Here is a 14,153-nt window from a genome sequence, read left to right as displayed (position 1 = left end):
TAAGACATATCTTAGTACAATTTTCTTAGGCAGTTATTCAATAAACAACTTAAAATGTGCCAAAACATTTTTAGTTAATATAGCAGCATGCCTAGGCAAAAAGATTTTTATTTGTTGTTGACATTTTTCTGTGGATTATCTCTGTGTAAACAGGTTTCCCGGGCAGGGTGGAGGTGGATGGGGGATGTAGAAGTGAGCTGATAAACTTATTTTCACTGGTCTACAGCAAAATTCTTAGGCTTACTCGTTTCCAGGGAACTGAGTTGTTGCTGTGACATTAGCCCAAGATCATTCCTTTAGAAACACACTTAAAAAGACTGTCTTATCCTCCCCATCCCACAAATCTCTTTACATAGATTTTAGTAAAATGGACATGTTCTAGCTATTGATAATCACTGTTAAGATTATTGAACTAATTTCTCCTGCTGTTGTTCCATGTTCCTAAAGCAACCTTCAGATTACAGATTTTCCTTTCATTTACAAACCCTTCCAGGAGAGAATTATATATACATACATACATATACATATATATACACACACACACATACACACACATATACATGTGTGTATATTTATTTCAAGTCTGTCTGTATGTATGTATGTGTGTGATTATTATTTTAAAGAAACTATCACTTATTCCCTGAGGTGTCCTCAGAACCTTATACCAGTGCCTGGCACATGATAATGCTGAGTGTGTATTTGTTGAATGAATATCTATCCTAGTTTATAGACTGGACTCTCATTTATCTCTATGCATGAGACCAATGACCTCTGCCCACACTGACACACTGGTGTTCTTTATTATGCTAAGCCGAAGTATAAACATTGAGCCTGGTGATTTAGCCAGGGTAAATACCACCCACTGACTGTGCAGCCAGCCTCCGAAGACCACACTTCCATCTTGTTCTTTTAACTACAACTATTTTGACATTTCTATCAAGTCTATTTTCCTTTTCTATTCCAAGCATTTTAGTTTTACATGTTTCTTCAAAGTCCCTCTGGAGAGAGAAAGTAAACTTCCACATTTAAATAACCAGAATTTAACAGCCTTGGAATTCTTTATTTTTGGTTTCAGGCTTGATACCACCTAGAGAGAACTCAGATAAAATAGAAGTAGCATGAATATCAAAACTTTTCCCTGACAGAGAAACTGAGACCTGCAGAGGCTAAATAGCTCATCAAAGACTACAGAACTAAGCAGTAGAGCCAAGATTTGAACTCAAGGGTTTTGATATCGGAGATCATTTTCTTGGCCATAGGTTTTAAAGTAGATTCTTTGAAGGAGACTATCAATAACTAATTAAGGTAATACTTTTTTTATAAAATTCTATTTGTATTAGAAAAGTTCTTTGCCAATCCTACTCTGAGTCAGATGCACCACAGGGCACTTGGGGATACTAAGATGAAACTCACAGCCTAGTGGTGAAGACAGGCCAAACCGATGTCCTATTATGTGCCTAATAAATTTGGCCTAATAACTACACTGGTGGTTTCATGACAAGATATTATGAGAACAGGGATCAGAAACACCTAATCCAGCTAGAAGAGATTATAAAAGCTTTCTGAAGGTCAGCTGAGCTGGAGTTAGCCATGACGGGTGGGGCTTGGGGAAGTGAAGCACACTCCAGGCAGGTGAAGATAATGCAGGCGAAGTCATCATGGAGTTTAGCATGCTGAAGCTTAGAATGCAAGGTGAAGATGTTGTTGAAGTAAAAAGGGATAGTCAGGGCTTAAACTTCAGAGGGACTTTGGATGATGGCAAGGAGTTTGGACTTAATCCCATGGGTGAATGAGGAGCCAGTCAAGACTTATAAATAGGATGGTCACACAAACATGGACATATTTTAAATGGATCGTTGAAGTGGCAGGTAAGAAATGGATCTAAAGGTCTATTAGTCTAAATAAACCAGATTGTGCTGTGGTAACAACTCCAAATCTCAGTGCATTAATGCAATAAAGGATCATTTCTTAAATCTAAAGTCTGAAGCTGGCTGGGCAGCCCTTGTCCATCTGGTAGCTATACCATCTGGAATATGTATCAGGTTCTGCACCGCGGGTTATAAGATGTTTTTATGGGTTGGGACTACAAGTAGATTTCATTAATTTTTCTCATATCTCATTGCCCAGGACCCTGCCACGTGACTCAGTGTACCTGCAAGGGGCGTTAGGCAAGCACTGAGACTCTACTACAGAATAGGGCACTTCGTTCAGTCTTGTTTATAATCGGCCAAATGTATCTATAAATTCTTATTGTGTTGTTACTGTTTATTAAATGCTTTTATGAGCACCTGCTAGGCCCTGTCATAAGCACTGACAGTGCCATGAGTAGCAGGGGTACAGCCTTGTTCATGTTTCTTCCCTGTGCATAAACTCTTCCTTGGCTCTGCAGGTACCTACTGATGTGTTGCAAAGAGTAAATGAGGCAGAAAGTGCAACATGGGCCAGACCATGTGGGGTTTTATAGGTCACTGTAAGGACTTTGACTTAAATGAAGGGCCTTTAGAGCATTCTGTGAAGAATGGTGACATAATCTGACTTACTGTTTAAAAGGATCATTATGGCTGCTCTGTTGAGAACAGAGGTAAAATGGTAGGTTAGAAGCATAGAGCTCTATTAGGAAGTTATGCAGTGATCCAAGTGACCAGTGATGATGGCCTTGGACCAGGGTAGAAGCATATAGCTGGTGAAAAGTGCTCAGACTCTACACTTCTTTTGAAGTTAAGGTATTTAACTTTGAAGGTAAATTCGTCATAATTTGAAGACAAGTCAGATATGTGGTATAAGACAAAAAACATGTTAACTTGAATACCCAGGAGAATGGAGTTGCAGACAAATGAGTGGAGATGAGACTTAACCATTTGAATTATTCCAAAATGGCTTCAGAAGGGTTAATATTCTAAATTAGTCAGCTCCAGTGGGTGCTTTCTTTAGAATTTCATATGATAACAATTTTTTATAAAAAAGTCTTTTTATTAGATTTAAAGCTTAGCCCCAAGCATTCTCTACACTGACAACATTTCACATAAAATCTATAGATATATTTACCTAAAAAGAAAACTAATAAGGCCGGGCGCGGTGGCTCACGCCTATAATCCTAGCCCTCTGGGAGGTCGAGGCGGGTGGATCGTTCGAGGTCAGGAGTTCGAGACCAGCCTGAGCGAGACCCTGTTTCTACTAAAAAAAATAGAAAGAAATTATCTGGCCAACTCAAACTATATATAGAAAAAAAAATTAGCCAGGCATGGTGGCGCATGCCTGTAGTCCCAGCTACTCGGGAGGCTGAGGCAGGAGGATCGCTTAAGCCCAGGAGTTTGAGGTTGCTGTGAACTAGGCTGATGCCACGGCACTCACTCTAGCCTGGGCAACAAAATGAGGCTCTGTCTCAAAAAAAAAGAAAACTAATAAGCAAATTATGTAAATATTTTTTTTTTAAAGCCAAGTCAGAAAATATTAAGTTACATTAGATTTATTTTGATATGACACACTTCATTTATTTTTTTGTTAGGGCCATGTTTGCTTTATGGGAACTCTCAATGGGGCTCTCTTATAGAAATAAACTGCTTAATTTGTTTACTATTAATCATTTATGTATTAGAAAGACACTGAGTAAGGTATGCCATTTTGCCTTGGCAGTTTGATTCATCCACCGGGTGTGAATTAGCAGACCAGGAGGTGACAAAGATTCTGCCTTTGGCCAAACTTCGGTCAGATTCTTCTGAGCTCTCTTTTTAATTAGGCCTCAACTTTTGAGCTTCCATTGCATTGTCAAATTTCAGCAAGAATCCTGTTAAGTCAATTTAGCCAGAACCTCCCACCCTTGACAACTGACCATCCTTTGATATCTGATTAGGTTCCCTTCCTCTACCATTACCCAGGTGGTATCTGATGACCTTGGTCTGCCTTCAGCAAGAATCCTGTCATATCTGTTTAGCCAGAATCCCCCCTTGCCCCTGAATGTTACCTTTTAGTAATTGTCGTCCAGTGACTGCCATCCCCCACCTCCGCTCCTTGGCTATAAATTCCCACTTTTCCTTGTGGTATTGAAAGTTGCGCCCAGTCTCTCTCATACTATAAAATCCCATTGTGGAAGCTTTCCTGTATAACTATCACAATGGTCCTCTTTGAATAGTCCACCGTACCATTCTTCGGTGAGTATCATGAATAATTTTTTTTCTTTAATGGAGGTCATATTTGAGCTGCATTTTGATGAAGGTGGGGGTGGGGGAGGGCATTTAAGGCATACAGAACAGGATACATAAGTGTAGGAATGTGAAAGAGGATGGACGATTCATGGAAATCATAGAATTTAGGGCTCATAAGAGCAGACCAGTTTGGTCTGAGATTGAAATGAGTAGGAAATGGAAGCTGGTAAAGTGTGGCAGTATTGATTACAAAGTTATGCATGGGTAACTTACATGGTACAATAAAAAGTTTCAATCTTATCCTTTAGGTAAAATAAAGACAATGATGCTAAAAATGTAGAAGAATTACAAGAGCCTTGTGGGAGGAAGATAGAGAGTAGAGAAGACACAAAGGGAAGCCATTAGGAAGTCACCCATGGAGAAAGTACATGTGAGGGCTAATTTAATCCCTGGAAATCCCAGGCAACCAAGTTTTTAAATTAGAGCATATCTATTAGGGTCAATAAGCTAAAATTATGAACAAGTATATGGTTATATATTGTTTTGTTTATATAATGCCAAACTCCAGCTTTAATTTTTTTCTCCTATTAGCCAAAGGAATCAGCGATCCTACAAAGATGTAGTACTGTATGAATCCTAGCTTAAAATCCAGTTTGGAAGAGTCCTACTTGCCTTCATCCAACATTTTATTTCTAGAAATTTCCCCACCCAAGTAACCAGAAAGTTCCATGGGCAATCACACAGTTTTCAATATCTAATGCAGCAACTGCATTCTTCAGGTAAGAGGATAGGCAATACATACATTTTTAAAAGCTATCCCCAAACACCAATTTTGTAGAAGTAATAGCAATATGTGTCACAGTCTGCATTAGAAAATAAAACAAAAAGACACATTATAAAGAGGGAAGTATATGAAATCCACAGAACAAAGGATTATTATCCAGAATATATTTAGAATCTTCTACAAATTAATAAAAGAGAAGCAAGCCAAGAGAAAAATTAGCAAAGGGTTAACACATAATTCATAGAAGGTAAAACTCAAGTGTGTATTGAACATATGTGAAAAGATGTTCAAACTCACCATTAGAACAACGTTCATCTCTAAAGAAGGAAGGAAGGAAGGAGGAGAGAGTTGGGAAGAAGTACAAAGCAAAATGCCACTTTATGTGTAAACATTTCATGCCTTTAAACAATAAAGAGCAGAGACGTATTACTAAATGTTAACATTTGGTTATCTAGGTGGTAAGTATATGCATGTTTGATTTACTTTCTATATTTTTGAAGTATTTCTTAATAAATTAAGCTATATAACAATTTTACCACCTATTCTATAAAAATTTATTCACCTACCACTTTTATGAAGTGAAATGAAAAGAAAGTTGAAATGATAAGGGAGGCAGTCAGTGTAAGTTAGAAGAACATAGGAACAGGAGTGGGAATCCTAATATTTAGTCCCAAATACACCACTTATCCAATGTGTGGCCTTGAGCCAATCACTTAAATTCTCCTAAAACTGATTTCTCTCCTGAAAAACTTGAACAATAAGATCTTCCTTTACTATAAAGCTATTGTAAGGAGTGAATTAGTTCACATAAATTAAAGTGATATTTAAATGTGAAGAAAAAGTATGGAAATATTCTCAAACCTGCAGTTAATGTGAAATTAAATGAGCATACTTTCCCATTTACTTTCATTCTAAACTTATTGAAACAGACATTAGAATCAGAAAAGTAGAGATCATAAAAGACACACATTTTTTCTTACCGGGTCTATTAGCTGGGAATAGAGTTCATGGCAATTGTCAAAAATATACTTGTATGTAGAATCCAGGCAAGCCCTGACACAGTCCTTTACTACTATGCTGGCCTTCGGGGGACTCTGCAGCTCCAGAACCTGATGGACAAATTATTTTCTTAAATGCAATAATATAACATTGTGATCCAGTATAAAGTACTTAAATAATATTCAATAAATATTCAATAAGTGCTTTTAGTTGATCTTTTTATGTTTAGGAATTGTAGTCTTAGAATGTGGTTTTAAACATGTAAAGATCCACTTTAACTTTCTGATATAAAAATTAATTGAAAATGATCATGGCTGTAAACATTCAAATGGAAACAAAGTGACCAGTTGCAACATCATTCATTCTATTCTATTACATCATTCAACAAATATTTATCACTTATTCTATGCCAGATAATAGTGATACAGCAATGAATGAAAGAAACAAAAATGTCTTTCCTCATGTACTTAAATTCTAGAGATAATAAATCAAATAAATAAGTAAAATATATGACATGATGATATTATCTGCAAAAGAAAAATAAAATAGAGGAGGAGTGAGAGGAAGTGTTGCAATGAAATAGAATTAATACAGAGGACAACAATAGTAGCTGAAGACAGAGAAGCAACAGGATAGAAACAGGAGAAAAATCACATAGAGACCATTGTAAGAACCTTAGCTTTGAGCAAGGTGGGAAGAAATTAGATGGTTGAGCACAAGGGCAAAATAACCTAACTTTAGCAAAATAACTATCTTTTAAAAGGCTGCCTTATACTGTCTCAAGGAGGGCTATGGAGCAAGTAAAAAAAAAAAAAAACTAGTTATAAGAATAATGTAACAATTCAATCTAAAGAAGATAATGCTTGGACCAAGGTGGTAGGACTAAAAATTGTTAGAAGGAATCATATTCTGATAAATTTTAGAAGAAAGAGCTAACAGGGTTTTCTGACAGATTGGGTGACTGGTGTAAGAGAAAGAGAGGAGTCAGGTAGGCCCCAAGATTTTAGCCTGAGCAACTGGTACAATAAAAGTGGCCTCAATTTAAATGGGAAGACTGTAGCTGGGACATCAGAAGCTCAGTCTGAGACAGCTTGAGATTAAGAAGCCTATTGGGCACCCAAGTAAATTTCAAGTAGACTTTTTGATTAATGAGTCTAGAGTAGTGTAAATGTTCTGGCTAGAGATACAAATTTTGAAATTATTAGCTTACAGAAGAATGTAAACAAACAATACTAGATGAGTATGGATAGAGAAGAGAGGAGGTCCAAGAAATAACTCCTATGTAATTCTAACCCTATGACATCAGGCAAATGAGAAAGAACAAAGCAGTGGAGGCCAGAAAAAGCAGCCAATGAGATAAGAGGAAAATCAAACAAGAGTAGTGTCCTGGAATCTAGAGAGGAAAGGGCTTCCTGGAGAAAAAAGTGATGAAATGTGTTAAATGCTGCCGAGCATTATAAGATGAGGATCCATAACTGACCACTAGATTTGGAAAAGTGATGGTCATTGGTGACTTTGACAACATTATTTTTGGTGAAGGGAAGAGGGTAAAAGTCTGATTGAAGTGGGTTCAAAAAATAAGGGTGGATTTGAAGATTTAATATTTTAAGATTTGCTATAGGGCTATAAGTGATCAAGACAAGATGGTAGTGGTGAAAATATAGACAATTGAACAATATACAGTTCAGAAACAGACTCAAACATATATGGTCAATTGATTTTTTTGCAATGGTACAAAGGCAATTCAATGGAGAAAAGGAAATCTTTTCAATAAATAGTGTTAGAACTACTGAACATAAATATGTAAAAAAATTATCCTTGGCCCATACTTCAAAATAATATCAAACAAAAACAGTAACAAAAAAAGCCCCAGAACTCTAAATAAATAGGCCCACATATAAAAGGTAAAATAAAAATTTTAAAAGAAACATAAGAATAGCTCTTTGTGATTTTGGTTTGGCCAAAGGCATTATTCATAATGGAAAAACTGATAAAGTAGACCAAAATTAAAAACTTTTGCTAGGCAAAAGGTGCTCTGAAGAGAATGAAAAAATAAGGCAAAACGAGTAGAAAATATTAGCAAATCATATATCTTACAAAAGACTTGTATCCAAAATATAAAAAACTCTCAAAACTCAACAATATTGTGTTCCTGAAAAATGCTTAGCGAGTAGATTTTAAATGTTCTCACCACAAAAACGACAACTTTATGTGTTAATGCATATGTTAATTAGCTAGTTAGCCATTCCATAATGTACATATATTTCAAAACATCGTGTTGTACACAATGCATATAATTTTATCTCTTGGTTTTAAAAAATATTTTAAAAACCCTTGACAATAAAAAAACAAGTTAATGAAAATGAGTAAAAACATTCAACATATTCTTCACAAAACAAGATGTTCAGATAGCAAATCAGCCCAAGGAAAGATGCTCAAAATTAATTTTTGGAGAAATAAAATGAAGACCACAGTAAGACGCTTTATTCCTATTAGAATGAATAAAATAGATTAGATAGATAGATAGATAGATAGATAGATAGAATGGAAAATACCCAGAGCTTCATAAGAAGATGAAAAACAATTGGAAAGGGAAAACTTAGGTTTATACTATAAATCTTTACATGACTACTTATAACAGTGTTACCTGTAATAACCCCAAATTGGTAACAACTCAAATGTCTGTCAATCAGTGAATGGATAAATATCCTATAGTACATACATAACAAAGAATTACTACTTATTAATAACAATAAAAAGAAGTGAATTGTTGATGCTTTCCATGACACAGATTAATATCCAATGTGTTATGCTACATTGTGTATGATTTCATGTACATGATGTTCTGGAAAAGGCAAACCTACAGCTAGGGAACAAAGCAGCGGTTGTCAGGGTGTGGGAGAGGGGTTGACTACAAGGGAATTTTGTAGGCTTACAGAGCTGTTCTGTGTCTTACAGTGGTGGTTATACAACTACACATTTGTCAGAACTAATAGAACTGTACAAGAGTGACTTATACTGTCTATGATGAGGAAAAAAAGATAATTGGAGGAGGAAATTGTTCAAAAGATAATGGGAGGAAAGAAATTGGAAAAAAATGCATAGATGACTATTTTGAGTAGTTGTACTATTAAAAGGAAAGATGAACTGGGTAGTAGAAGAAAATGAAGTCAAATAGTATTTTTAAGATTGGGAAATTAATAGCATGTACGGAGGGGAAAATTGATAATTCAGGAGAGTAGTAAGAATTCCTGGACCAATGTTTTAGTACACAAGAGGAGATGAAATTAATTGCACAAGCGGAAGAAATGACCTTGTCTAGGATAACAGATACTCATCAATAGTAACAAAAAAGAAGGAAGAGTATATGGACACATGCAATAAGTACCTAGATGGGGTAGGCAGTGGGAATGTGTGGTCAGAGTTTGAGAACACCCTCCTTTTTTTCAGTGAAATAGGAAGCAAAGTCATTAGTTAGTAGTGAAGATGGGGAAGGAGTATTTGCAAGTTTGAGGAGATTGTGTTTTTAAGTACTGCGAGGCTTGTGGCTGAGGCATGGCCAGTTGTTCAGGACCCTGCTGGCACTGCATATCCTCACTGCCATTCCTCATCCACAGTGTCAGTGCAGACATCGCTTGTCAATCCCAGTCAACTTGATTGGATCTCATCGTCATTTTTTCCATACTCCTCCAGTAGCTACTGCTGGTAGATCAGAACTGACATAAATTCTATTCATGCCAGTTACTCAGTTTAGCCTGATTTTAAACCAAACAAATTTTAATTAAACTTTAAAAAAATCTAAATGACCATTGATACAGTCTGGTTTTGTTTTCTGTCTCTTTTATATTATAAAATTTTAGAGCTTCTAGTGAAAAAAAATTATGGGCAAATAAAAAGAAAAAAAATTCTTTTTTTTTTCTGTCTAGGAACTTTCTGAAAAAAGATCATAATACTCTCTTTCAAAGAATGAAAAATTTTAGCCCATGGCTTGGCAAGTATGTTTTGAGAAGGCTTTACCTAAGTTGCATTGGTGGCCAAAATTATGATTGCAGAGAACTTGCGATTAAAGCAAAAGAGATATATCTAAAAAGAAATGCCTGGATAGTTAGATAATAGCCAATTATACCAGCGGTGTAGGTGATCAGATATACCACACAGACATAGTATATTTTTCTAGGGCTAAAAATAGAAGTTGCTAACATTGGGGAGTAAACGTTAAAAAGGTAGCTACTCTCTTGCAGCAAAAAGTCAGCAAAACACTTCAGTTAAAACTAAAATGAGAAGGGAACTCCATATCCATTTACCATTCTTTGGGATTCTTATTTTAAGTGCCATGCCCACTTACTAGAGAGCTTTGTTTAAGATGGATTTAATTTAGAACTAAATTTGAGCCAAATGTATCAGAGTGTTTCAAGTGTCTCAGAGAATCTCTTCTTCAATACACCTTACATTGGAAGATTCATTTAACTCAGGCAAAGACAGTACAGCTTAATCAGTGGGGATGACACAGTACTTGATCAAGAGGAGGGTAAAACAAGACTTCACCAGGGAATGCATGTGTTCTACATCATTCCAAGACAGTGAAATACAATAAGATACCTTCATCCTAAAAAAGGTGATACTTGTTAGCAGGTCGACTGTTGATTTCAAGTCTTGCAGCCTTTCAGTATTGCTTGCAGGAAAGTTTTCCTGGTTAATTAGGAAACAGAAAATAGGTAAAGTTATCAGTTCCCATTAAACTTCCAATGGGAAAATAAACTAAAACTAGCTTCCTGTGAAAGAAAATGAAAAATAAACTGCATAAAACTTTAAAAAAATACTCCTAAAGTATTCTTAAAATATTTTATCATAAAACATTATAGAAAATAAACAATTTGGAAATGTTAACTTTTTAGTGTTAGAAAGCCACACTCATATTTATCCTTACAATGCAATAAAATATGCAAAATGATATCATTATTGCAATTCTATGATATTATTAAACCTTGTTCATAAAATAATTTTGCTTCTAAAAGAAGGGAGTACAGTATAAATTTGAAAATATCTTCATAATAGATTTTCCCAAGATAGGTACATTTTTTAAAAAATAGTAAGGAAATTATACAAGTACTATATTTACTTTTAGTCACAAAGAAACTTTTAAAAGTTAAAAAATAAGGTTTCATTGCATAGTCTTTCCTAAAGTATTTTGGATTTCAACAAAAAGTTTCTTTTAATGGGGTTTGGTGAGAAGTAGCATTTAAAAATACAGATATTCAGAATTTTGAAGGAAAGGAAAGGTATAATTAGGAAAATGTTTGAACTAAGAAACGATTTTAACATTGAGAAATTTATCATGTTAACAAGTCTTCTGGCAACAGAGTGAGACTCTGTCTCAAAAAAATTAAAAAAAAAAAAAAGTCTTCAGACTGGCTTTCTAAAGAGCCATCAAGAAAACCACAACTAATTTCTAGACATACATGAACTAGAGAAGAACTGGGGTGCAAATGAGATGGCAAATGAGGTGGCCTCGAGGCTTTTCTTGCCCCCCCAAATTTTTTTCAATGGCTAGACCATTGGTTCTCATCTCATGCTGGCCCCAGTTCCAACATGAAATGTGAGTTTCAAAAACTTCAGTATTATAATTTCCAGAAATAGTCAATTAAGGTATCTGTAAATAATAGACTAATTAAAAATGAATGCATGAGAGATACATATGTGCAAATAAGAAAAGATGTTTAGAATAAATTATTTAAAAATATAAGATATAGAAAAGCATCTGTAGTTATGGTAACTAAGATTTGTAACCAAATTTTTTGTAGCTATTTTATAACTAAAATCATGTGTGTCTATATTTATGCACTTACATACATGAGTGTATTTTTGTGTGTGTATGTGTTTCACCTGGAGGTGAAATACAGAATTGTTGATTATAAACACTGGACAGCTCTGAAAGAGGATACGGTACTAATCTAGAAGAGAGAAGCAGTAAGTCCCAGTAGGAATTTCAGAAATTGGGAAAATATCAGCAAAATATCTCAGTAACAAAGGGTGAGATTTAACATGAGTACTGGCCCATATGTCCACTGAATAAATTAGCTGAGAGTCAGTAAATCTTATGGCTTTTTAAAGAAATTATAAAGCTAAAGCCACATGAGTGTGGCGTATCATTGTAGGCTGATGTGGAGCAAAGTACCTGAATAACAAAGGAGATGTACTGGATTACTTCTAGTGTGGCAGGACCTGAGAACAGTATTTTTACTTTTCTATTACTTAATGGGTAATTTTTATAATATGATTAGTAAATCATCTGGACCAAACACAGCAGTTTACCTTTAAGCTTTTAATTTTTACATACCCTATACTTTGACAGGTCAATCCTTAAAGAGTTATGCAACTGGTCCAGTAGTTTTATGAATTTTTCCCTCTGTGCAAAGCAAACACAAAATAGGAGAACAGAAATAAATGGCCATTCTAAAGTAGTCCTCACAACAATTTTATGAGTTATTGTCCCAATTTTATAGAATGGAAGGATCAAAGAGGTCAATGACTTGTTCAAGATCTTAAAGCTACTATGTGGCATAGCAGTGATTCAAACTTAGCTCTCTTTGACATCAAATCCATGTTCTTTTCAACAAATCATACTGCCTCTCTATGATAAATGAGAAATGTATAATTGTTCTAACAAAGTACCTAGAAAGTTGTGTTCTGTAGAAACAGCTCAAATGAATTGCCTCTGTACTTCTTTATGCATAATAACTCACTGCAATATAATGCATCAACAAGAGAAAATACAACCTATCCTTCTTTCTACTGCTGCACACCATGCCACCTCCTCAGAAAATAAATCACAGTTTTTTAAACTTCACTCCACCTCTAGAAGTGGGAACAGCTGTTATTTTTGTCAAAAACCAATTTGCAAAAGCATTTCCCTTTTGCAAGCAAATATAGACCTCATAACCTGAAAGGATCAATTTCTTTTAAAGGATGTTTATGATTTAGTGATAAAAATAGTATAGAAATCAGGCCCCCAAAATGACGCTGCCTCCTTTTGATGCTGTATCAGTGTTAGACTGTCCTCCTCACAGAAGTATGACATGGTGGGGAGAACAGAGGTTTGCTAATAAGTGTAAGGTTGAAGTTGTATGGATTAAATACAAACAAGGAAAAACATCGAAGTCACACATACAAACCCTATAGGTAGACACTCCAGTATTCTAAGTCCCAGTTTTCTCATGAAAAATATTATAAAAGCCAGTGGGGGGGATGGAATATAATGACAAAAAAATGTCTCTTCCTACATTAATATTCTGTAAACACCAAATTTCACTTTGGAACATATTAACAAAAATGGAAACATTTCCTAGTAGTTGCACATAGGAGGTGGATTTCTGGGGTATATAACTCTTATCCCTGGAAGTCACTGGTCTTATGGAGTGAGCTGAATATTAACAGGAGTTGATGAATTGCTCCCAAGTTGAAATTCCAGCTTTCTGAGTAAATTGCCTTCATATTTATACGTCACTGAACAAAGTTTGAGGATCCTCTCTGTGTTAACCCCTGCAGAGGCAATAAAGGATCATAAGAATTGAAACTTGCCTTCTACATCTTGTTAGGCAAGTTACCTCTATGCCAATAAAGCTACTGAAAATACAGATGAATTGAAGATCTTAGATTTTTCTCTACCATTCCCCATCATACCTTCTCTGGGGAGGAGGTAAGCCATGCTGTCCTTTATTAACTCCCCAATTCCCATCTTTGTGAGTTGGTAGGTCTCAATTAAAAGAGAACAAGAGAAGAGCCACTACAATAATGAGTTTAGGCGACAGTAAAGTTAGTTATTTAAATGATGGTAAAAGTCAGTATGGTTCATGGCATGTCTCTGGTTGCTTTGTCTGTCTGACTTCCACAATTGGTACAAATCTTCAAGATAGCTGAAGTGACTCTGATCCACCATGTTGGCTCTCTTTTACCCACTGGGGTAAACTGTGCTGATTCTTTGCCCAATATCCAATTTTCCATTGTTCCTTTCTAATAGAACCTCATGTGTCAAATGTGCCCAATATGAAATGCTTACCTTCCCAGACCTCTTTTCCTCCAGGGATGGCCAGGTAGCATGGTTTTGGTTAAAGAGCTTTTTCAAGGGCATGGACTTAGTTACCATATTATCTATGAATTATTATTTGGGGTGATCCTAAGAGTGCTTGGCAGGTAGTATTTGTTATATTAGTGTTTGCCCTAGAATTTTT

General features: G+C 35.4%; 1 protein-coding gene across 2 annotated transcripts in view; it reads right to left on the bottom strand.

The window, feature by feature from the left end:
• The window catches only part of UNC13C (unc-13 homolog C), a 533,240-nt gene that overhangs the window by 225,919 nt on the left and 293,168 nt on the right, over positions 1–14,153 (bottom strand). For both annotated transcript variants that reach the window (XM_045555386.1, XM_045555388.1), the window contains 3 exons: positions 12,263–12,331; positions 10,525–10,614; positions 5,907–6,035 (listed from right to left, as the gene is read on the bottom strand). In XM_045555386.1, the coding sequence (XP_045411342.1) occupies positions 5,907–6,035; positions 10,525–10,614; positions 12,263–12,331 (288 nt within the window). The remainder of the gene's footprint in view (positions 1–5,906; positions 6,036–10,524; positions 10,615–12,262; positions 12,332–14,153) is intronic.

Source organism: Lemur catta, chromosome 1, assembly GCF_020740605.2.
Source record: "Lemur catta isolate mLemCat1 chromosome 1, mLemCat1.pri, whole genome shotgun sequence".
NCBI lineage: Eukaryota > Metazoa > Chordata > Mammalia > Primates > Lemuridae > Lemur > Lemur catta.
This window is presented reverse-complemented; position numbering and strand designations above follow the sequence as displayed.